Source organism: Dermacentor andersoni, chromosome 6 (genome assembly GCF_023375885.2).
Source record: "Dermacentor andersoni chromosome 6, qqDerAnde1_hic_scaffold, whole genome shotgun sequence".
Taxonomy (NCBI): Eukaryota; Metazoa; Arthropoda; class Arachnida; order Ixodida; family Ixodidae; genus Dermacentor; species Dermacentor andersoni.
The window spans coordinates 25,251,144-25,276,449 of NC_092819.1; the positions used below are offsets into that span (position 1 = coordinate 25,251,144).

Below are 25,306 nucleotides of genomic sequence, written 5' to 3' on the forward strand. Positions count from 1 at the left end.
AAATTTTACGAAAATTGTATGCGTATGTATATCTTTTAGTAGTGAAATGTTACCTTTAAATACACTTAATGTAAGTTCTGTTATATTTTTATTTGATTCAGCCTTAAAACTACTTTCTCTGTCGGAAACGTATCCGCTTCTTACTGAGCTTCGGTTCAATGTCGTTGTAAAGTTACCACCTTTATTTTGGATTTACCGCGAGTAGTTTGTAATGTTAAACAAGCACCCCGTGATGCTTTAGGTGCTTATATGGTAGATATAAGAGTTTAATAAGGATGTCAACCGCAATTGCAAACAGGCGGACGCAGGAACTCCTCGAAAAAGGTACCGTAAGCTTCATATTTCTCGGGAACAAAAGTCTGATCCAGTGCGAGCGTTTGTACCTGATTAGTGGAAGCTGATTTCTCATTGATTTGCTTGCAGAGTTGTATTTCATAATTTCAAAGTTCCTAAGCAATGGACCTTGCAAGGAAGCTGCCGAGGTAATCGTAGTTTGCCTCTCTGAGCGTATACAATCGCCTGTAAGCGGAAAACCGATCCAAGCGCGTGTTTTTTCAGGTTCTTCGGAGGGAGATTGAGAAGCATCATGTAAGTTGCCGCTTGCGTTCTGGCAGAACCTCGTGCGAAGCACGTGGGTTTTGGCGATCAAAACATTGCGCTCGTTAGTTCCGAGCCGAGTATTTTGTTAGTGCGATGGGTGCTTGGTCTCGCTAAGCCTAATTTTTAAAATCTTTTCTAGCTTTTACCCAAAAGGCTCGATTGGCACGGGAACGAGCATGACAGGAGTTTTGCTGAATTGGTGAGTGACCTGGCTACATTTTCGGCAATATCTGAAAGTTGAACTTTTGTCACTTCGCTGTGTGTTCGGGTACTCTGCGTGGTTTTCTGCGTTTGCGGGCTCACATTTACTTAAAAAGTGCCAGAAATGCGACCAAACGCAGTTTCTTGCAGTATTTGCGGACGATGAAGAAAAGAAAAAAAAGTTACGCTGTCCCTTTGCTGATGAATTCCGATTCACGGAGGAGCACTTATTTGGTGTATTTTATTTGCTGCGTTGACTCCTTGTCATTGACCAACAGGGGGCGTGAACTGAACGGTAGCCAATCGCGTGAGCCGTTGCAAACGGGACCGTGCAATGCGAGGCGGCAATTGGCTGAGGCGTTTTCGCAATTCGTTGCCCCAGCGACGGTACACGTCATAAACGAGATTGCGGTTTATTTTTGTTATTGTATTTTTTTTTAGTTTCTTTTCTTATTTAATTTTCACTTGGCCAGTTTTGTCGGAGTGGGGAGAAAGGAGTGTTTTGCTTAAAGTGATTTTCTTTTTGTTCTTAAGCACGGAGTTTCTTTTTCTTTTTTTCCTGTTGGAGAGAAGCGGGAAGAGATGCCGTTTTCGATTTCATTCGGTGTTTCGAATCTACGGTTACAGCTCATCGCCCGCTGCATTGCCAGCTTACAATTTGCGCCGGAGAACTGAAAAGGAAAAGAAATTCAGTGGCGATTTCGCGCTAAATCCGAGAAAAATGCCTTAGCTTTCGCGCTGCTTTGAGGACCCGGATCCATGATTTAAACCGTGTTCACCAGATTGCAAAGTGTTGTTCAGGAGCTAACCATATATATATATATATATATATAGATTACTGATCTGCCATTTTATAAACCGATCTGCCATCGCCTTTTGTTCCTCTACCTCGTGACCGGCTTCCCACTGTTCACACACATAAATTTTTTCATACTTTCTAATGTTCATCATAAAGGACAAAATTAAAGAAAGTGAGCGTGTGGTTGCACCATATTCCACTGTGGTGTGTGTACTCTCGCACAGAGAAAGTTTAATGTGCTGTGTCCTTTGTTATAAAAAATAATCTCAGCGTAGAATTGCACGGTGCAAACCATAAAGTTCCTTCTTGACATGTGGGCGCTAAAGTGCACATGTTTTCATTCAGTGGTTTAATCACCATCAAATAAAACCTCTTGCTAAAGACTTGTAGCAACTTTTGTTAAAATGACCGTTTCCAATAATGCTGTCATTAAGTATAACATCTTGCTACAACTGTTAAAACTTGAACATCCACTTGTATTGTCATACTGCCTCAAGTCTACTCTCTTTCTATCCTTGGATTTTCAAGCAGAGTTTATCAGAAGTCATCTTACCACAATATTCTGTTGCAAATTTCTAGAATACTTATTAGCATTCAGGACTGTTGCCACCTGCTCACTGACCAGGTTGGGCCCAAGGTTCTTCAGTTCTTACTTAGTGTTTGCTTATTGTGCCATTTCGACAGATCCTCCTTTTATCTATGTTTAGCCACACTAAGTAAACCAATTAATTCCGTTCAGGAAGACTTGCTCACTCATTAGCAGGGGAATATTCTTGCTGGATGTTGGCACCTCTCACAAATGTCAAATTTTTTATGGCATCTTCAGTAACATTAAGCAACTTCAACACTCCTTTCAAATTACAGCCTTGGCGAAGAACATTGAAATAGTTTAGCAAAGCTTTTTCTCAAACTAGTTTGTGCATTTTTGTAAAGAATGAAAAACAGCAAGTGAGGTGGTGAGCACAAGGGCACTCATGCTGTTCATTTTGTTCTTGTCATAATCTTTCTCACACTATTTTCGAGTAAAAGTTTTAATTTGTGACAGCAGTAATACTAAACCTGTTCTCAGTGTATGTTGCAGAAAAGAGAATTTCATTTACTTATTTTGTGGGCTCTATACACATGTAATGTTTTATTATTTTAATCAATTTCATTGGGAAATAGAATGCGATGACAAAAGTAGTCAAGTATTGTCAAACTAATTCGGAGAGGTAGGGGGGGGGGGGGGGGGGGTATGTGCAGAAGTGTGAAAATCTTGCTGATAACACTAGGAAAGTGTGGACAACTTGCACATTCAATGAGAATTGTCATGTTAGATTCCATAAAACTTGCCCATCCTTCACACTCAATGACTGATGTCTGTGATGACAGAACTTGGCTTGCTACTTAGAATAGATATATGAGCCTCAGTGATCTTGCGAGCACCTGAGGGCAAACTTGTTAAGTACGTTTTTCACAATTAATAATAATAAACTGATCTGCACTACCAAAATGTTGAACCATTTCTTTTGCAATAGCCATATAGTTCTTTCAAGAACTATTTACGACTTGAAAATTGTCAGTGCTGCCTTCCTCAATTTTGTAATGGTCTGTAATCAAGTTAAATTTTGCTGGGAGAACTTTGCATCATCATTAGATGCAATTGTGACCCCATCTTATCTGGGCGTTCCCGGACACTTTCTCTGTGCCAAGCTTTAATGCAAATCCTGGATCTTATTTTGGGACCACAGTGGCTTATGCTACTCGGCACAGATAGGCTTGACTTGCCTGCTGTACCCATGAAGACCTCAGGTTCTTTACAGGCAGTTCAAGGCAGCAATATTGTGCTTCTCAAACTGTTGGTCACAACCCCCAAAGAGGTTGAAACAGATTCAGTGAGGAATCAGCACGAGGCTGCAGCTTCCGTTAGCCATATGTGTTGAATGCTGAATCTGAATGCATAATATGTGTTGAGTGAGCAAAGCTCCCTTTTTGTTTGTCATATTTATAGACATTACTGTACACATCATGCACTGGAGTGAAAAGCTTGGAGCATCATGGATCTCTGAAGGAAGGGTTCCCAGCACAGTACTGCATATACTCAAATAAGAGCCACACTTCTTTTTCGAAATCTTGCCGAGCTGCTGCAGCCCTTACATGGGGGTGGGCCACTGCGATCTAATTTCTCAGGCCGTGTGTCATATTCTTCATTTCTTGGTGCAAGAAAAATGAAAGCTGTTGTTTTCGCAATGCATATATTGTTCATGCAAGCATGCCATGTAGCTGGTGCCCATCTATAGTCCTCACTATAGTCACTGCTACTGCTGCTCAGATTCAGTTCGGTAGCACACTCATGAATACATTTGTCCTCAGTGCCCTCCATGGCATTAGATATGTATGTGACATCAAAGCTTTGCATGACGATGTGCGAAGACCACGCACGCCATGTGCTCAGCATCCAAGAGCATGCACGCAATCTGCGCCAATCTCTTCAGTCTTCAAATTCCTTATTTCAGCTTTTGGGCTGCCAAGTTAGGGATCTGGCCCGTACATGAGTGCGGCTCTTAGTTGAGTATTTGCGGCAATTATATTTGGTTTACTGGAAAGGAGAGTTGGGATTCAATGCACTATAATATATTACTTATTGCATTTAGAGTGGCCTCGAGTGCATCATGTTGTCCCAACAAGACCGTGCTGTGGCGTCCTCAGCATCTGGTTTCTTGTGTGTGTTGCAGGCAAGTTCCAATGTGCATATTCCTGATGACTACCTGCTGCAAATATGCTCTCGGGTTGGCCCTCTTCTGGATCAGATCATCCCATGTGGGGTGGCCGGCTCCCGGTCACTTCTTGGCTCTGGGAGCTACTCGCTGCTCAGGCAACACTCAAGTGAGTGGTGCTAGTTGTGCACATGAATAAGCTTGCTCAAGGGGGAAATGTGGTTCCAGTGTCTACATAGGGGACCTTCAGTGGTGCTTTAACCAACAATGGAAAGTACAAGCATTGGCGTGATTTGGTTAATGGCTTAGCCCACACTGCGCTTAGGGTTACGTAAATGTTCTTTACGGAACAAAATTGCCAGAGTGTGTTACTAAAGTGTTGTAGTTTATACTCTCTGTACAAGATACATCACTTGTTCCCCACCTGTGGCAAGTTGTTTTTTCATCCACTTTCATTGCCATTAATTTATCATTTCTTTAATTCAGTTAGTAAGTACAAGAAATTTCCCTTATGTTTTCCTTGGTGTCTTTGTTTGTTGGCTTCTCATGGTATGATTGATAAAAATCGGGCCCATTGGTTAACCCCCTTTCTTCTCGTTATCACTACAAAAGGTCACACATGGGCCAAGAATCATGCAATGCTTTTAAAGATTTCATCTCTTTTTCTTGTAGGAAGCATTTACCACATAAACTCGTGCAAGGGCCGCACTTATATTTTACAATTTTGACAAGGTGTGACCTTTGCATGGAACCGAACCTTTTGTTCAAAATGGTGTCAGCCAGCAACTACTGCACACCCCGGATCCACGAATGTACCATTGGATCAGAGGTCAATGCACCGCTCTCACCGTCTAGCAGGGGCATGTGAAAGTACAGCGCAGATAAATTTGTCGATGCATGTACGCGGCATCGGGTCACCAAACGCGATTGCTTCTCTGATGGAAATATTTTTTTCTGAATTTTGGACCAGCAAGTTGGGGATGTGGCCTTTGTACGAGTGCAGCATTTATACAAGTGTATACGGTACTTTCTGGGACAGTAATAGTCAGTATTGATGGCAGTGACCCTGCTCTTGTGAAATTTCTGTGAGAACTAACATATAAAATCGGAAAGCTTGCAAAATGTTTTATGACTTCGTGAAAATAACATGCAATTATTAAGTTCCGAAGGAGGGGGGAGGTGTAATGAGCTGTAGAATATACAGCTAGAAAATTCACTTTGTAGCACAGCATGCTAACCAACTAACTCCAATCTGCAGCATGCAATTCTCGTAATTGCTGTGGTGGCATGACTTAGAAGAACTTGTTGTTGGGCGAGTTGGTGCATATTAGCAAACAACTGTGCAAGTAAACAACCACAGAGAAAGCACACAAGGACAGGTGCAGCCTTCTCCTTGTGCCTGTCCTTGTGGTTTGACTGCAGGATTAATTTTTCCTCTAGTCTCATAGCTCTGTGGTTATGTATTATTATGGGGCATACTGTTTCTCCAAAAGTCTGTGCTGCTTTCTGATCGGACTGAGAGAAGGAAGGGAGCAGCAGAAACTCTATCACTATGCTTGACTTCTTGGATGTTCCCTTCTGTCGACAGAGGTGCGGAGGCCCCGTGCCACAGCAGACGTGGCAGTCCGGCTTCATGGTTCTCCCTCGTGTCTCGCCCCTGGTACGACAGCTTGCAATGTTGGTAGGTGTTGCCTCATTATACTTCTACTCTCTACATCTGCTACTGTGTGTGTGGGCTTTTTTTTTTCTTTTCTTTTTTTAGGCGTGTTGCTGGTGTGCTGGTTTGTTTTCTAGGAGAACTGGGTCGTAATTTATCGCACCAATAAATAGTTATAGTATGGTGCGCAGGGAGGGCAGTCTTCTGCAATATTTTTAATGGTGCACAGTGTGATTGGTTGGCACAGACGCAGACTGCCGTGAAAACTTTGTTAGCTTTCAGATTCTTCATTAAACGTCACTGTGTGAGGATCAGGGAAGAAAAATGCAATTGTATCTCTTGAATACCATTTGCAGGAATCATTTGTTCCATACATTATTTTTATCTCCTCCCAGCAATCTCTAACAGTTTTCTTTCTTGCATCAGCTGGGTGCGTTTTATTCAATTGTTTGTGTACATCTATACTTCCTAGCCTTAACACTCGGAGATACTTGTTACCTTTCCATGTATGCTTTACCTTGCACACTGCCTATTACTGTATCCTTTAATTCTCATTGAAAATTTATGCAGCTCTTACAATGTCTGCTATTTGATATAGTCCACCGATTTGCAAGCGACTCCTTGGCAGATTGGACGCTATGAGGGTTGTTAACGATCAACATGAAATTTTCAAATGACAGTTTGCCACATGGGCATCTGTGGTGCCACTGAAGGTTTCTCATTGTTCTGAATATGTGATTTCTATCAAGAGAGAGTCTGCTGTAATACGCTTTCAATGAAAGTGTGCTTTGCTATTTAGCATTTTACTAGACAGTTTATTATTCTCTTTACGTGCTTCCAGCACACTTGTCAATGCCCAGACTAGTGTTTTTGAGTGGCGTTTAGCTGTGCTCCAGCCAACTCGTTCTTTGGCATTTGTGTGCAGCACTGGTGTTGCAGGGGCGACTGCTAAGCCCCCTGGAGGGTGGCTGCTGCAGGCGGCAGCTCTCTACTCAGTTCTACGTGAAGGCGCAGCTTTTCAGGCGCCTTCTCGGGCACCTGTCATCCGTCTACTGCGTACTCTTTGACCGCAGCGGCAACTACATTTTCACGGTGAATATTATCATTGCTTTTCGCTGAAGAAAAATACTATCCACATCATGCATCTGTGCTAGGTTGACACTGTATTCAAACCTCGTTATAGCGAAGTTACATCTGTCACAAAAATAGCTTCATTATCCAATATTCATTATAAACATATGTCTGTTACACTGCCAATATGGTGATACAATTTTTACTTACTCCTTTATATCCGATTATACCGTATTTACTCGAATCTAGGCCGACCCCGATTCTAAGCCGACCCCTTAAAGTCCAAAGCCAACAAAAAAAATACATATATTACCTCGAATGTAGACCGAACAAAAAAGCGAGGACAGCATTCACAAAATTAAAACAGCATTTATTGAATCTGAACGTGCAGAGCCCATTCAACGTCGTCGTCGCTGCTAGACTCGTCGCTGTGTTCCTTGTCACTGTCACCTTCAAACAGCGCACTATCTTTGGTACCGTCAAGCGCATTAGATATGCTGCACTTTTTAAAGGCACGCATGATCAAAGTACCTGGGATGTTGTCCCACGCTGCAGCTACCCAGCCCGCCAGCTGCGATAGCAATGCACGTTTGATGCAGCCCGTTGCCGTTACCATGTGGTTACCAGTCAGTCAACTAGTCCATGTAATATTTCCGCAGACGATCCTTGAAAGGTTTGTTGATGCAGACATGAAGTGGCTACAATTGGCCCGTCATGCCGCCCAGTATGACAGTGAGGTCCGTGTTCGCTTCACGTTGTCGGTCTGGTGCCCACGGTAAGAGTCGACGAAAAAGAGCAAGTTCTTTGTCAAAAGGGCTCCTGGACGCCGTCGCCACACAATCTTAACCCACTCTTCCACCATCGAACCCATCATCCATCCGTTCTCATTTGCCCGCACAATGACATTTCTTGGGAAAGTTTCTCGAGCAGGTAGTGTCTTCCTTTTAAATATCATATAAGGAGGGAGTTTATGTCCATCAGCTGTGCAGCACAGCATCACAGTTGCGCACGGCTTCTCGTAGCCCGCAGAACGCACCTTCACCTCCTTGGCACCCTTTTCATTCACGGTGTACGCCACTGGCATATCAAAATACACAGCCGTCTGGTCGGCGTTGCCGATTTGCCGAAGGTTGTAGCCTGCTGCTTCTCTGTTTCGCAGCATGTAGCGCTGAAAAGCTATCAGCTTTTCTTCTAAATCGCTTGGCAGCTTCTGGGTGATTGAAGTGCGACGTCGGAGGCTGAAGCCGAAGCGCTTCATGAATTTCTGAAGCCAGCCCCAACTGGCTTTAATTAGGCCTCGCTCCTTCGAAAGTTGGCTAGCTTTCGCTTGGAGCACTTCTATTGTTACTGGAAGGGCAGCTGCTCTCTGCGTCCGAACAAAGTCGGCCAAAACTGTCTCCACTTTGTGGTGACGGCCTTTCTTTGGTCCGCTAAATGCCATCCTCGTTGAGGCACATGCAAAAAGCTGCTGTCGTTGTCCCCTCCAACGACGGACGTTTTTCTCGTCGACGCCTGGCTTGAAGGTTCGACGATGCCTCTGCGGCTATCACAACTTTTCGCTTGAAAGCGGCACTGTAGTGGCATCTCCTGCTTGGTGCCATCATGATAACACCACGCCACACACCGATACGGCTGACACGACACAGATCAATATGGCGACCTCGCTTGTGTACGGTTGGCTACTGGCACGACTAGTAGCAGTTGCGATACTGACTTTTCTAGATGGCACTAGCTATGCACGATATTTAGCAGTTTCAATGAAAAACTGGCGCGTTTTTTAACATCCTCGAATCTAAGCCGACCCTAAAGTTTGGAATATGATTGTTTGAAAAAAACTATCAGCCTAGATTTGAATAAGTACGGTATGTTATATCTGTGTTCACTAAATTGAGGTTTGACTGTATCTCAAATTGTTTGGCTGCACTCCCTGCTGATTCAGCCATTTAATACATAACCGTTCAAGCCAAGCAAGCAAGTGCACTCACAGCTGTGTATTTGACAAGCCATCGCTGATGTTGTCCTAATACTTTAGTATCAAGCTCAAAATTTAACATTTAAATATGGACCGAGCTCGTCAGCTCTCATATTTTACGTTGCATACTGTCGGAAAGGGTGTGAGCGTGTGCTGCGAAACCAGATGTCCATCTTTGTCTGCATCCATGTCGTGAAGGAGGTAAGGTGTGTTTTTTGCATTTGCTAGCATGATTGCAGGCATGAGCACGCGTGATGTAGCACCTGTGATCTGTTTGCATAAATAGCAGCACTGGCATCCATGGTTGCTTGCAACCCAGGGTGAATGCCACTGTGCACAGAAGCCTCGATGCATGTCTTCTAAAGTGACAGCGTACCGTATTTACACGATTGTAAGTCGACCCCTTTTTTTGAATTTGAAAGTCTGAAGTTGGGGGGCGACTTACAATCGAAACCAAAACATGGCCCCGCCAAAAAAAAAAAAGCGATACCAACAATGTAGTTACAATTTTATGTTTGCTCTATGGCCCTACTCGTATCTTTTCGCTATCCCGCTTGTTTTTTCGCTTTTCGGAAGGGTTTTTCAACATTTTTGAGAGTTTTACAGCGCATGCAACGTTAATGGGGGGGGTGGGGGGGTGGAGGGGGTGTCGATAGCTGATGGAAGCGCCGCTGTTCCCATTTGCGGCGGCACCCTCAGAGCGGCGGCGCTTGCGGGGAGTATCGGTAGTTCATGGAAGAGCAGACACCGCTTGCGGGTTTCTCTTTCTCTGTTTAAAGGCATTGGTATTGGCTAGACGCGTTCCACTTGACTGCCGGCTACGTGCTACTTCTCTGCTTTCCCAGTCGTCATGAGTGCTCCAGGCCGACAAATCGTTCGGGACTCGTTCACAGCAGCTTTCAAGAGGGCTGCCATCCTTTACGCCGAAGAAACAAATCACTGCGCAGCGGGCCGCAATTTCGATGTTTCTAAACGGGTGGTGCGAGAGTGGCGACTGCAGTGAAGCGAAATTTTCACTTGTGACGGCAAGTAAGTAATTTCCCACGTGCCGAAGTCTGGACGCTTTCCCGAGCTGTATTAGCTTGCGGCGTACGTCGCTGAAATGCGTGATCGGTCGCTGCCAGTGAAGTGCGACGTGGTCATGAAACAAGCCCGGACCTTCGCCTTAATTTTAAGGTTCTGCTCCGCCGTGAGTACAAGTGGCTGGCGGCAGAAGACTGCGAAATTACGCCAACCGGACCTGTCAAAAGAGCCTCCCTGACGGCTGCATGTGGTTGGGTGCATTTGGCGTGGGCTGCTGTTCTGCAAGACGTTTGCCAAATTTGAAATTTCGCTGGACCACGACGCGCTGTGGGACCACAGCAACGATGACGATGGCAGCACTAGTGAAGACGAGTAGTCCAGTGAACATGTCAGCTACTAATAAATTTTCGTTATCGAATGCGCCCTCTGGTATGCTCTCTTATCTTTTTTATTTATTTTTTTTCGTTCACGCGATATGGGGGGGTCGACTTACAATCGTGTAAATACGGTAGCTTCATCATCAGCCTAGTTACGCCCACTGCAGGGCAAAGGCCTCTCCCATACTTCTCCAACTGCCCCGGTCATGTACTAATTGTGGCCATGTTGTCCCTGCAAACGTCTTAATGTCATCTGCCCACCTAACTTTCTGCCGCCCCCTGCTACGCTTCCCTTCTCTTGGAATCCAGTCCGTAGCTCTTAGTGACCATCGGTTATCTTCCCTCCTCATTACATGCCCGGCCCATGCCCATTTCTTTTTCTTGATTTCAACTAAGATGTCGTTTACCCGCGTTTGTTGCCTCATCCAATCTGCTCTTTTCTTATCCCTTAACGTTACACCCATCATTCTTCTTTCCATAGCTCGTTGCGTCGTTCTCAATTTCAGCAGAACCCTTTTCGTAAGCCTCCAGGTTTCTGCCCCATATGTGAGTACTGGTAACACACAGCTGTTGTACACTTTCCTTTTGAGGGATAGTGGCAACCTACTGTTCATGATTTGAGAATGCCTGCCAAACGCACCCCAACCCATTCTTATTCTTCTGGTTATTTCAGTCTCATGATCCGGATCCGTGGTCACTACCTGCCCTAAGTAGATGTATTCCCTTACCACTTCCAGTGTTTCGCTACCTATCGTAAACTGCTGTTCTCTTCCGAGACTGTTAAACAGTACTTTAGTTTTCTGCAGATTAATTTTCAGACCCACCCTTCTGCTTTGTCTCTCTAGGTCAGTGAGCATGCATTGCAATTGGTCTCCTGAGTTACTAAGCAAGGCAATATCATCAGCGAATCGCAAGTTGCTAAGGTATTCTCCATCAACTTTTATCCCCAATTCTTCCCACTCCAGGCCTCTGAATACCTCTTGTAAACATGCTGTGAATAGCATTGGAGATATCGTATCTCCCTGTCTGACGCCTTTCTTTATAGGGATTTTGTTGCTTTCTTTGTGGAGGACTACGGTGGCTGTGGAGCCGCTATAGATATCTTCCAGTATTTTTACATATGGCTCATCTACACCCTGATTCCGTAATGCCTCCATGACTGCTGAGGTTTCGACTGAATCAAACGCTTTCTCGTAATCAATGAAAGCTATATATAAGGGTTGGTTATATTCTGCACATTTCTCTATCACTTGATTGATAGTGTGAATATGGTCTATTGTTGAGTAGCCTTTACGGAATCCTGCCTGGTCCTTTGGTTGACAGAAGTCTAAGGTGTTCCTGATTCTATTTGCGATTACCTTAGTAAATACTTTGTAGGCAACGGACAGTAAGCTGATCGGTCTATAATTTTTCAAGTCTTTGGCGTCCCCTTTCTTATGGATTAGGATTATGTTAGCGTTCTTCCAAGATTCCGGTACGCTCGAGGTTATGAGGCATTGCGTATACAGGGTGGCCAGTTTCTCTAGAACAATCTGACCACCATCCTTCAACAAATCTGCTGTTACCTGATCCTCCCCAGCTGCCTTCCCCCTTTGCATAGCTCCTAAGGCTTTCTTCACTTCTTCTGGCGTTACCTGTGGGATTTCGAATTCCTCTAGGCTATTCTCTCTTCCACTATCGTCGTGGGTGCCACTGGTACTGTATAAATCTCTATAGAACTCCTCAGCCACTTGAACTATCTCGTCCATATTAGTAACGATATTGCCGGCTTTGTCTCTTAACGCACACATCTGATTCTTGCCTATTCCTAGTTTCTTCTTCACTGTTTTTAGGCTTCCTCCTTTCCTGAGAGCCTGTTCAATTCTATCCATATTATAGTTCCTGATGTCCGCTGTCTTACGCTTGTTGATTAACTTAGAAAGTTCTGCCAGTTCTATTCTAGCTGTAGGATTAGAGGCTTTCATACATTGGCGTTTCTTGATCAGATCTTTCGTCTCCTGCGATAGCTTACTGGTTTCCTGTCTAACGGCGTTACCACCGACTTCTATTGCGCACTCCTTGATGATGCCCATGAGATTGTCGTTCATTGCTTCAACACTAAGGTCCTCTTCCTGAGTTAAAGCCGAATACCTGTTCTGTAGTTTGATCCGGAATTCCTCTAGTTTCCCTCTTACCGCTAACTCATTGATTGGCTTCTTGTGTACCAGTTTCTTTCGTTCCCTCCTCAAGTCTAGGCTAATTCGAGTTCTTACCATCCTGTGGTCGCTGCAGCGTACCTTGCCGAGCACGTCTACATCTTGAATGATGCCAGGGTTCGCGCAGAGTATGAAGTCGATTTCATTTCTAGTCTCACCATTCGGGCTCCTCCACGTCCACTTTCGGCTAACCCGCTTGCGGAAAAAGGTATTCATTATACGCATATTATTCTGTTCTGCAAACTCTACTAATAATTCTCCTCTGCTATTCCTAGAGCCTATGCCATATTCCCCCACTGACTTGTCTCCAGCCTGCTTCTTGCCTACCCTGGCATTGAAGTCGCCCATCAGTATAGTGTATTTTGTTTTGACTTTACCCATCGCCGATTCTACGTCTTCATAAAAGCTTTCGACTTCCTGGTCATCATGACTAGATGTAGGAGCGTAGACCTGTACAACCTTCATTTTGCACCTCTTATTAAGTTTCACAACAAGACATGCCACCCTCTCGTTAATGCTATAGAATTCCTGTATGTTACCAGCTATTTCCTTATTAATCAGGAATCCGACTCCTAGTTCTCGTCTCTCCGCTAAGCCCCGGTAACACAGTACATGCCCGCTTTTTAGCACTGTATATGCTTCTTTTGTCCTCCTAACCTCACTGAGTCCTATTATATCCCATTTACTACCCTCTAATTCCTCCAATAACACTGCTAGACTCGCCTCACTAGATAGCGTTCTAACGTTAAACGTTGCCAGGTTCAGATTCCAATGGCGGCCTGTCCGGAGCCAGGTATTCTTAGCACCCTCTGCAGCGTCACAAATCTGACCGCCGCCGTGGTCAGTTGCTTCGCGGCTGCTGGGGACTGAGGGCCGGGGTTCGATTGTTGTATTCATATAGGAGGTTGTGGCCAAGTACTGCACCAGGGTGGCCAATCCTGCTCTGGTGAGAGAGTGCGTTACCGGTTCTGGTCACCGGGATCAGGCCGCACTCCAGGCCTGTTTGTGCAATTTTCTCAACACACGGTTTTTTTTTTTTTTTGTATTTTCCGGTGGAGAATAGCGCGGCACCGGGATTTGAATCACGGTCCTCTTGCACTGGAGACGGATACTCTACCGTCCCCGTAGGAGTTAAATTAAAAATTAATTTATGGGGTTTTACGTGACAAAACCACTTTCTGATTATGCACGCCGTAGTGGAGGACTCCGAAAATTTCGACCACCTGGGGTTCTTTAACGTGCACTTAATTCTAAGTACACGGGTGTTTTCGCATTTCGCCCCCATCGAAATGCGGCCGCCGTGGTCGGGGTCCGATCCCGCGACCTCGTGCTCAGCAGTCTAACACCATAACCACTGAGCAACCACGGCGGGTCCCGCAGGAGTTGTACGCCTCATTTAACCTACAGTGGTGCCCTACTTGGTCAGTCAAGGTGGACCAATCTGAGCTCGGTTATACCGCATGGATGGCACTCGGCTAGAGAACCTCGTATTTATGACCTGCACATGTGAGGCCTTACATATTTGAAGATATATATCTATTCTTTTTTTTTTTTTTTTTTGGAGGGTTCCCGTACAGTGATAAAATAAAGGAAAAGACATTAAAAGAAAGAAACAAAAAAAAGAAAGAAAAAGGGGCGGAAAAAAAAAAAAAAAAAAACGGAACATAACAGGTGATTTGAACTCGTGACCCTTCGATGTTGCCCGGAAAGATAGCTCAGTCGGTTGGTTCGTCAGGCCCCAGGCTACTTTCAAGCGCCACAGCTCCTCCTCCGAGCCTCACACTTACGTGGAAAGAGACTCATGTTGTCCGCGATAGTCGGTTTTGTTGTCCGCGATAGTCGATAGCCGAGTAGTTGGAAGGCATACTTTCTAGGAAAAATGGCCGCTCAAGGAGAAGAGCGAACTCGAGCGGCTTTAGAGGCTAGGAAAACTGCCTTAAAATATTTAGACTTGAGGGAAAGCTTCGTTAACAAACTATAACACGGCAATCAGCACTCGAATACGACGAGAGAAATTACTGAGACGTGGAAAATTCCCTTGAAAAAAAATCTGGTTTGCTAGACAAATGCTCGTATGTATTGAACCTCTTAAAAGATGAGGGGTGAAATATGCGCTCACCGAGAGGGCATCTTCAGCGCGAGACATCCACAAGGCACCTTACAGAGATGTGGAGAGCTTCGCGGCCGGAACGAAGCATCCCTTCTCCGCCGGCCAAGAGGGGGAAACGTGCTTTCCGATCGCTCAAGGTTGCGCGGACAACGCATAGCTCTAGCGTCTAGGAAAAGCTTAACCAGGTGCGATGGCGGCACGCATAGCGTGGGAAGCTAGCCGCCAGAATAACTATACCAAGGACTGCTGCTGATGAGGGCGAAGTACCTTCGTGTAATTATAATAACCCTAATAGGACTACTTTCGAAAAAAAAAGGAAACGGCCCAGAGGGCTATACTACGAGAGCTATGACTGATAGTTTTCTATATATATATATATATATATATATATATATATATATATATATATATTCATCTCATCTATGGGATCGCATTCGCGCGCTGTTTCTTTGTCTCTGCGTGTAGTACAGTTAAGAGAGCCAGTTTAAGGGCGGAGAAGAAGAAAGAAGAGAAAAGCAAAAACTGCAGCGCCGTGGTTTTAAAGCGCACCCGTGGTAGAGAAACGGAATGCGATATAAGCGTGCGTAGCCATGATACGCACACGACAAACTGCCTTAAAATATTTAGACTTGAGGGAAAGCTTCGTTAGCAAACGATAGCACGGCAATCAGCACTCGAATATAATTATAACCCTAATACTAATTGTAAATATTCATCTCATCTATGGGATCTAATGCGCGCGCTGTTTCTTTGTCTCTGCGTGTAGTAGTTGAGAGAGCCAGTTTAAGGGCGGAGAAGAAGAAAGAAAAGAAAAGCAAAAACTGCAGCGCCGTGGTTTTAAAGTGCAGCCGTGGTAGAGAAACGGAATGCGATATAAGCGTGCGTAGCCACGATACGCACACGACAAACTGCCTTAAAATATTTAGACTTGAGGGAAAGCTTCGTTAGCAAACGATAGCACGGCAATCAGCACTCGAATATAATTTTAACCCTAATACTAATTGTAAATATTCATCTCATCTATGTGATCTAATGCGCGCGCTGTTGCTTTGTCTCTGCGTGTAGTAGTTGAGAGAGCCAGTTTAAGGGCAGAGTAGTTGGAAGGCATACTTTCTAGGAAAAATGGCCGCTCAAGGAGAAGAGCGAACTCGAGCGGCTTTAGAGGCTAGGAAAACTGCCTTAAAATATTTAGACTTGAGGGAAAGCTTCGTTAACAAACTATAACACGGCAATCAGCACTCGAATACGACGAGAGAAATTACTGAGACGTGGAAAATTCCCTTGAAAAAAAATCTGGTTTGCTAGACAAATGCTCGTATGTATTGAACCTCTTAAAAGATGAGGGGTGAAATATGCGCTCACCGAGAGGGCATCTTCAGCGCGAGACATCCACAAGGCACCTTACAGAGATGTGGAGAGCTTCGCGGCCGGAACGAAGCATCCCTTCTCCGCCGGCCAAGAGGGGGAAACGTGCTTTCCGATCGCTCAAGGTTGCGCGGACAACGCATAGCTCTAGCGTCTAGGAAAAGCTTAACCAGGTGCGATGGCGGCACGCATAGCGTGGGAAGCTAGCCGCCAGAATAACTATACCAAGGACTGCTGCTGATGAGGGCGAAGTACCTTCGTGTAATTATAATAACCCTAATAGGACTACTTTCGAAAAAAAAAGGAAACGGCCCAGAGGGCTATACTACGAGAGCTATGACTGATAGTTTTCTATATATATATATATATATATATATATATATATATATATATATATATATTCATCTCATCTATGGGATCGCATTCGCGCGCTGTTTCTTTGTCTCTGCGTGTAGTACAGTTAAGAGAGCCAGTTTAAGGGCGGAGAAGAAGAAAGAAGAGAAAAGCAAAAACTGCAGCGCCGTGGTTTTAAAGCGCACCCGTGGTAGAGAAACGGAATGCGATATAAGCGTGCGTAGCCATGATACGCACACGACAAACTGCCTTAAAATATTTAGACTTGAGGGAAAGCTTCGTTAGCAAACGATAGCACGGCAATCAGCACTCGAATATAATTATAACCCTAATACTAATTGTAAATATTCATCTCATCTATGGGATCTAATGCGCGCGCTGTTTCTTTGTCTCTGCGTGTAGTAGTTGAGAGAGCCAGTTTAAGGGCGGAGAAGAAGAAAGAAAAGAAAAGCAAAAACTGCAGCGCCGTGGTTTTAAAGCGCAGCCGTGGTAGAGAAACGGAATGCGATATAAGCGTGCGTAGCCACGATACGCACACGACAAACTGCCTTAAAATATTTAGACTTGAGGGAAAGCTTCGTTAGCAAACGATAGCACGGCAATCAGCACTCGAATATAATTTTAACCCTAATACTAATTGTAAATATTCATCTCATCTATGTGATCTAATGCGCGCGCTGTTGCTTTGTCTCTGCGTGTAGTAGTTGAGAGAGCCAGTTTAAGGGCAGAGTAGTTGGAAGGCATACTTTCTAGGAAAAATGGCCGCTCAAGGAGAAGAGCGAACTCGAGCGGCTTTAGAGGCTAGGAAAACTGCCTTAAAATATTTAGACTTGAGGGAAAGCTTCGTTAACAAACTATAACACGGCAATCAGCACTCGAATACGACGAGAGAAATTACTGAGACGTGGAAAATTCCCTTGAAAAAAAATCTGGTTTTGCTAGACAAATGCTCGTATGTATTGAACCTCTTAAAAGATGAGGGGTGAAATATGCGCTCACCGAGAGGGCATCTTCAGCGCGAGACATCCACAAGGCACCTTACAGAGATGTGGAGAGCTTCGCGGCCGGAACGAAGCATCCCTTCTCCGCCGGCCAAGAGGGGGAAACGTGCTTTCCGATCGCTCAAGGTTGCGCGGACAACGCATAGCTCTAGCGTCTAGGAAAAGCTTAACCAGCTGCGATGGCGGCACGCATAGCGTGGGAAGCTAGCCGCCAGAATAACTATACCAAGGACTGCTGCTGATGAGGGCGAAGTACCTTCGTGTAATTATAATAACCCTAATAGGACTACTTTCGAAAAAAAAAGGAAACGGCCCAGAGGGCTATACTACGAGAGCTATGACTGATAGTTTTCTATATATATATATATATATATATATATATATATATATATATATATATATATATATATATATTCATCTCATCTATGGGATCGCATTCGCGCGCTGTTTCTTTGTCTCTGCGTGTAGTACAGTTAAGAGAGCCAGTTTAAGGGCGGAGAAGAAGAAAGAAGAGAAAAGCAAAAACTGCAGCGCCGTGGTTTTAAAGCGCACCCGTGGTAGAGAAACGGAATGCGATATAAGCGTGCGTAGCCATGATACGCACACGACAAACTGCCTTAAAATATTTAGACTTGAGGGAAAGCTTCGTTAGCAAACGATAGCACGGCAATCAGCACTTGAATATAATTATAACCCTAATACTAATTGTAAATATTCATCTCATCTATGGGATCTAATGCGCGCGCTGTTTCTTTGTCTCTGCGTGTAGTAGTTGAGAGAGCCAGTTTAAGGGCGGAGAAGAAGAAAGAAAAGAAAAGCAAAAACTGCAGCGCCGTGGTTTTAAAGCGCAGCCGTGGTAGAGAAACGGAATGCGATATAAGCGTGCGTAGCCACGATACGCACACGACAAACTGCCTTAAAATATTTAGACTTGAGGGAAAGCTTCGTTAGCAAACGATAGCACGGCAATCAGCACTCGAATATAATTTTAACCCTAATACTAATTGTAAATATTCATCTCATCTATGTGATCTAATGCGCGCGCTGTTGCTTTGTCTCTGCGTGTAGTAGTTGAGAGAGCCAGTTTAAGGGCAGAGTAGTTGGAAGGCATACTTTCTAGGAAAAATGGCCGCTCAAGGAGAAGAGCGAACTCGAGCGGCTTTAGAGGCTAGGAAAACTGCCTTAAAATATTTAGACTTGAGGGAAAGCTTCGTTAACAAACTATAACACGGCAATCAGCACTCGAATACGACGAGAGAAATTACTGAGACGTGGAAAATTCCCTTGAAAAAAAATCTGGTTTTGCTAGACAAATGCTCGTATGTATTGAACCTCTTAAAAGATGAGGGGTGAAATATGCGCTCACCGAGAGGGCATCTTCAGCGCGAGACATCCACAAGGCACCTTACAGAGATGTGGAGAGCTTCGCGGCCGGAACGAAGCATCCCTTCTCCGCCGGCCAAGAGGGGGAAACGTGCTTTCCGATCGCTCAAGGTTGCGCGGACAACGCATAGCTCTAGCGTCTAGGAAAAGCTTAACCAGGTGCGATGGCGGCACGCATAGCGTGGGAAGCTAGCCGCCAGAATAACTATACCAAGGACTGCTGCTGATGAGGGCGAAGTACCTTCGTGTAATTATAATAACCCTAATAGGACTACTTTCGAAAAAAAAAGGAAACGGCCCAGAGGGCTATACTACGAGAGCTATGACTGATAGTTTTCTATATATATATATATATATATATTCATCTCATCTATGGGATCGCATTCGCGCGCTGTTTCTTTGTCTCTGCGTGTAGTACAGTTAAGAGAGCCAGTTTAAGGGCGGAGAAGAAGAAAGAAGAGAAAAGCAAAAACTGCAGCGCCGTGGTTTTAAAGCGCACCCGTGGTAGAGAAACGGAATGCGATATAAGCGTGCGTAGCCATGATACGCACACGACAAACTGCCTTAAAATATTTAGACTTGAGGGAAAGCTTCGTTAGCAAACGATAGCACGGCAATCAGCACTTGAATATAATTATAACCCTAATACTAATTGTAAATATTCATCTCATCTATGGGATCTAATGCGCGCGCTGTTTCTTTGTCTCTGCGTGTAGTAGTTGAGAGAGCCAGTTTAAGGGCGGAGAAGAAGAAAGAAAAGAAAAGCAAAAACTGCAGCGCCGTGGTTTTAAAGCGCAGCCGTGGTAGAGAAAGGGAATGCGATATAAGCGTGCGTAGCCACGATACGCACACGACAAACTGCCTTAAAATATTTAGACTTGAGGGAAAGCTTCGTTAGCAAACGATAGCACGGCAATCAGCACTCGAATATAATTTTAACCCTAATACTAATTGTAAATATTCATCTCATCTATGTGATCTAATGCGCGCGCTGTTGCTTTGTCTCTGCGTGTAGTAGTTGAGAGAGCCAGTTTAAGGGCAGAGTAGTTGGAAGGCATACTTTCTAGGAAAAATGGCCGCTCAAGGAGAAGAGCGAACTCGAGCGGCTTTAGAGGCTAGGAAAACTGCCTTAAAATATTTAGACTTGAGGGAAAGCTTCGTTAACAAACTATAACACGGCAATCAGCACTCGAATACGACGAGAGAAATTACTGAGACGTGGAAAATTCCCTTGAAAAAAAATCTGGTTTTGCTAGACAAATGCTCGTATGTATTGAACCTCTTAAAAGATGAGGGGTGAAATATGCGCTCACCGAGAGGGCATCTTCAGCGCGAGACATCCACAAGGCACCTTACAGAGATGTGGAGAGCTTCGCGGCCGGAACGAAGCATCCCTTCTCCGCCGGCCAAGAGGGGGAAACGTGCTTTCCGATCGCTCAAGGTTGCGCGGACAACGCATAGCTCTAGCGTCTAGGAAAAGCTTAACCAGGTGCGATGGCGGCACGCATAGCGTGGGAAGCTAGCCGCCAGAATAACTATACCAAGGACTGCTGCTGATGAGGGCGAAGTACCTTCGTGTAATTATAATAACCCTAATAGGACTACTTTCGAAAAAAAAAGGAAACGGCCCAGAGGGCTATACTACGAGAGCTATGACTGATAGTTTTCTATATATATATATATATATATATATATATATATATATTCATCTCATCTATGGGATCGCATTCGCGCGCTGTTTCTTTGTCTCTGCGTGTAGTACAGTTAAGAGAGCCAGTTTAAGGGCGGAGAAGAAGAAAGAAGAGAAAAGCAAAAACTGCAGCGCCGTGGTTTTAAAGCGCACCCGTGGTAGAGAAACGGAATGCGATATAAGCGTGCGTAGCCATGATACGCACACGACAAACTGCCTTAAAATATTTAGACTTGAGGGAAAGCTTCGTTAGCAAACGATAGCACGGCAATCAGCACTCGAATATAATTATAACCCTAATACTAATTGTAAATATTCATCTCATCTATGGGATCTAATGCGCGCGCTGTTTCTTTGTCTCTGCGTGTAGTAGTTGAGAGAGCCAGTTTAAGGGCGGAGAAGAAGAAAGAAAAGAAAAGCAAAAACTGCAGCGCCGTGGTTTTAAAGCGCAGCCGTGGTAGAGAAACGGAATGCGATATAAGCGTGCGTAGCCACGATACGCACACGACAAACTGCCTTAAAATATTTAGACTTGAGGGAAAGCTTCGTTAGCAAACGATAGCACGGCAATCAGCACTCGAATATAATTTTAACCCTAATACTAATTGTAAATATTCATCTCATCTATGTGATCTAATGCGCGCGCTGTTGCTTTGTCTCTGCGTGTAGTAGTTGAGAGAGCCAGTTTAAGGGCAGAGTAGTTGGAAGGCATACTTTCTAGGAAAAATGGCCGCTCAAGGAGAAGAGCGAACTCGAGCGGCTTTAGAGGCTAGGAAAACTGCCTTAAAATATTTAGACTTGAGGGAAAGCTTCGTTAACAAACTATAACACGGCAATCAGCACTCGAATACGACGAGAGAAATTACTGAGACGTGGAAAATTCCCTTGAAAAAAAATCTGGTTTTGCTAGACAAATGCTCGTATGTATTGAACCTCTTAAAAGATGAGGGGTGAAATATGCGCTCACCGAGAGGGCATCTTCAGCGCGAGACATCCACAAGGCACCTTACAGAGATGTGGAGAGCTTCGCGGCCGGAACGAAGCATCCCTTCTCCGCCGGCCAAGAGGGGGAAACGTGCTTTCCGATCGCTCAAGGTTGCGCGGACAACGCATAGCTCTAGCGTCTAGGAAAAGCTTAACCAGGTGCGATGGCGGCACGCATAGCGTGGGAAGCTAGCCGCCAGAATAACTATACCAAGGACTGCTGCTGATGAGGGCGAAGTACCTTCGTGTAATTATAATAACCCTAATAGGACTACTTTCGAAAAAAAAAGGAAACGGCCCAGAGGGCTATACTACGAGAGCTATGACTGATAGTTTTCTATATATATATATATATATATATATATATATATATATATATATATATATATATATATATATATATATATATATATATATATAACAGAACATTAAAGGCAAATACTAAGTTGACATGGACTGTTTCTCGACCATTTAAGAAACCTTGCAACGCTAGTTTCATACCAAGAAAAGCGTCTGAATGTCTTTTTCGAAATTCAAATCTGCCGCCACCCGACCGGAGGAGTGGTGACATTGCAAATGCCATCACTACCCTTTGCTACCGTCGGGGAGTAAAACCCCGCCTGACAGACAGCGCTACCGAGCCAAGACACAGTGGCGGATTTGCCGCTGCAGCTGTCTTTTTTGGTCAAGTGGCGTAGACTGTTCGGGTATCCCATCCCGCAACTTCACATGAATGTTGAGTTCTCTGCTAGTTGCAGTTTGTGCGAGATTCGCGAGTCAGCAAAACCAGCGCAGCACTACACGATAACGAAACTAGTGAAACACGAAAGCGTGGGCGACACAGAGTCAAGTGAAAAGGAAACTTCTCGGCTGCCCGCGTCGTTGTCAAGGGTAATTTCAATGAGTCTTTTTTTCTTAAAAATGGAATAGAACTGCGCAACCAGCATTTTATTTCATCTTATAATACAATACAAGGATTTTTTTTGCCACGAATGGTTGAGTACTAGTGATAGAATTTGACTGAGGAATGCTTTCGTCATCGGGCAAGGGCTTGAATGTCCTGCGGGAGTCTCTAACCATGTACTGCATTCAGCTCAATTTCTTGATTATTAAGGCATTGTCCGTGATAATATTGACGCCTTGGAGATTCTCGAGCAGTAATCTATCACTTCAGCTTGACTTAATATTTGCCTTTCGTGTCACTTTAAATATATGTACTTATGGTTTTTGCAGCACACTTTTGTACATATAAGGATAGTGACAGTGGGCATCAGCAGATGGCAGGAAGGATAGTTACTGTTTCCATGTTGGGCTTTGCTTGTTACAATTTTGAGATCATTTACACAACACTTTGTGGATACAGTAAAACCTCGTTAAACCGTACCCGCTTTAAACAGTTTTAAAAGTAGTAAAGTCGAATCCCCGACTCGGCGGCCATTGAACATAATGTGTTTTGTATCCGCATAAACCATACCAGCTTATTGCGTACGCATCGGTTAAAACGTAGCGTTTCAACTTTTCGTCGCGCAAACACGGCGGTGCGTCGTCTCCATCGGGCGGCCCGGCAGAACAACAAGCCTCAGAGATCGGAACAACGGCTTCCAAGCGCCCTGTGCGTTTGCGTGTGAAGCCACATCAACATCAGCATCATTTCGACGCTGTGCCAGAGAGCGTTATGGCGTCGTGCAAGCAAGGACTCGCGTCATTCCCAAGCTCGGATAAAAAAGACGCCAGGTGCTCAGCATAGAAGAAAAATTAGACATCATCCGTGCTATCGAACGTGACACGAAGAAGTCGGCGCTGGCACGCGACAAGGATCTGCTGTTGACTACGGTGTATGGCATTTGGAATGCAATGAAGTTGCTCGGCAGTGCTACTGTGACCGCGAAGACATGTCGGCTATGAGGTTCGACTTTTCGCCATCGTTGCCTCTGTTGTTGCCGAAGTGTCGCCTAGCGACAGTGATAAGGACTACACTGAAAGCGACAGCACGGGCGATTCAGGCCCGACAGTGGCAGAAGCTACACGTTGCGTCAGCCTAATGAATGCAATCGTCGCGACGAGAACAGGGGCGCAATAACGTAACTATTCCAAACGAAAAGTATTCCAAACTCTGGCACCCTGCAATGAAAATCCGCCTCCAGGACTTCTGCAGCACTACTGGGCGCGTGCACGGAGAATACGTAACGCAACGAGGAATCTGCCATGCGAGTGTTTGCCGAGAAGAGGGGGCTGGCTGAAAAGCTGGCACGCAGCTTCAGTAAGTTTGAGGCCGCTGTTGTCAGGCTTGGCCGCGGCGGCATCAAACGAAAATAACAATTTTGTCGCGCGAAGTGAATAAATACTGCATGTTTTTTTTCCCCTTTCATCGCACTCTCTCTGAGTTCAGTTTTCGACAGGTAAGTGGGCAATCTCGTGCTATTTCGGTTAAACAGTACTACCGTTTAGTACGTAGTATTTCCGAGCTCCGGCCAACTACGGTTTAATGAGGTTTCACTGTACTCATCACAGGGTGCCGATGACCTGTTGGTAAAGATGTGGAGCGCCCAGGACGGGAGGCTTCTAGCCACACTGCGGGGCCACTCGGCCGAGATCACAGACTTGGCAGTGAGTCCTGACAATCAGCTGCTGGCGGCTGGCAGCTGCGACAAGGTAATCCGTGTCTGGTGTCTACTCACCCTGGCACCTGTCGCTGTGCTACTGGGACACACCGCCATGGTCACCTCACTTCGGGTAAGGGCCGCAGCCTCATGCATGCTTGGTAGTGACACCTCTGCTTGCTTTTTGTGGTATTTGTTCACCATACAGTGTGCCTCCTTTGTCTATACAGTTTTGTCCATACCCGAAGGGCGACAGGCAGTTTTTGGTATCAACGGGCAACGACGGCTGTGCATGTTTTTGGGACTACTCGAGCAGCACAAAGAGCTTCAAGTAAGTTAACTTGCATGTTTTGTTTTTAAAAAAATGTAATTGTGAAATTGTTGAATATCATCTTATGTCTAGCTGGTTACACTGCTTGAGCAGTATCAAAAGGCTTCTTTACTTGCTTGATGTATTGCACACATAAGCTGTGGTGGCTGGTGCACCTTGTCAATCTCTACTTCTCTTGCATATCTTTTTTCGTCTAGTTGCTCTTTGCTTCGCCTCATACTGCTGTTCACTGTCAGATGTGGTAACCCTGTATTTACAGCCCTAAGCCGCTCAAGTTTACCGAGAGGAATCGTGCAGGCTCACAGATGATCTGCTCCTCATTCAGTCCAGGTAAGGGTGCTGTCCTACAAGCAGCGTGAAGCAGTTTGTTGGTTCACAATTCACACACAGACACTATTGTTTCGATGGTGTTCAGCACAACCCATCAACAGTGGCTTGACAACCCTTGACCATTGCTTATAACAACCCAACAGGTGGGTCCTTCTTGGCTACAGGCAGCACGGACCATTTTGTTCGAGTGTACCACATCCTGGCCCCAGCAGGTCCGGAGCGAATAGCTGAACTTGAGGCACATGCGGTAAGGTGCCTGCCATGGAGACGTGATTGTTTTGTACACCTTGGCTCTTGCCCAAAGTCGCAAAATCAAATCGTGGCCACCGTGGCCGCATCTCAATGAGGGAAAAATGCAAAACTGCTGGTCTACCATGCATTGGGTACATGTTAACGGGTCCTTCACCAGGCCACATAGCAAATCTTAGTTGTACGCTAGAAGTTGTTACGTGCCCTCTTGGGAGCGTTCTACCGCAATCATTTTTCAAATTGGTTCATTAATAGCCAACATAGAAATATTTCAGTGCCACGAACCAAGGATTTCAGGAGGCGAGTGTCACCGCCAAT

The 25,306-nt window shown here is 44.9% G+C and overlaps 2 protein-coding genes across 2 annotated transcripts in view; one reads left to right on the forward strand and one right to left on the reverse strand.

Moving 5' to 3' along the window:
- RpL24 (ribosomal protein L24) overlaps positions 1 to 25,306 on the reverse strand; it is a 493,457-nt gene that overhangs the window by 291,171 nt on the left and 176,980 nt on the right. The window lies entirely within an intron of this gene.
- The window catches only part of BRWD3 (bromodomain and WD repeat-containing protein), a 78,308-nt gene continuing 53,133 nt past the window's right edge, over positions 132 to 25,306 (forward strand). Inside the window, exons 1-11 of the mRNA XM_055065968.2 lie at positions 132 to 324; positions 424 to 482; positions 559 to 588; positions 740 to 799; positions 4,315 to 4,465; positions 5,885 to 5,977; positions 6,879 to 7,045; positions 23,990 to 24,211; positions 24,309 to 24,409; positions 24,669 to 24,739; positions 24,883 to 24,986. Of these exons, the coding sequence (XP_054921943.1) occupies positions 276 to 324; positions 424 to 482; positions 559 to 588; positions 740 to 799; positions 4,315 to 4,465; positions 5,885 to 5,977; positions 6,879 to 7,045; positions 23,990 to 24,211; positions 24,309 to 24,409; positions 24,669 to 24,739; positions 24,883 to 24,986 (1,107 nt within the window). The 5' untranslated portion in view covers positions 132 to 275. The remainder of the gene's footprint in view (positions 325 to 423; positions 483 to 558; positions 589 to 739; positions 800 to 4,314; positions 4,466 to 5,884; positions 5,978 to 6,878; positions 7,046 to 23,989; positions 24,212 to 24,308; positions 24,410 to 24,668; positions 24,740 to 24,882; positions 24,987 to 25,306) is intronic.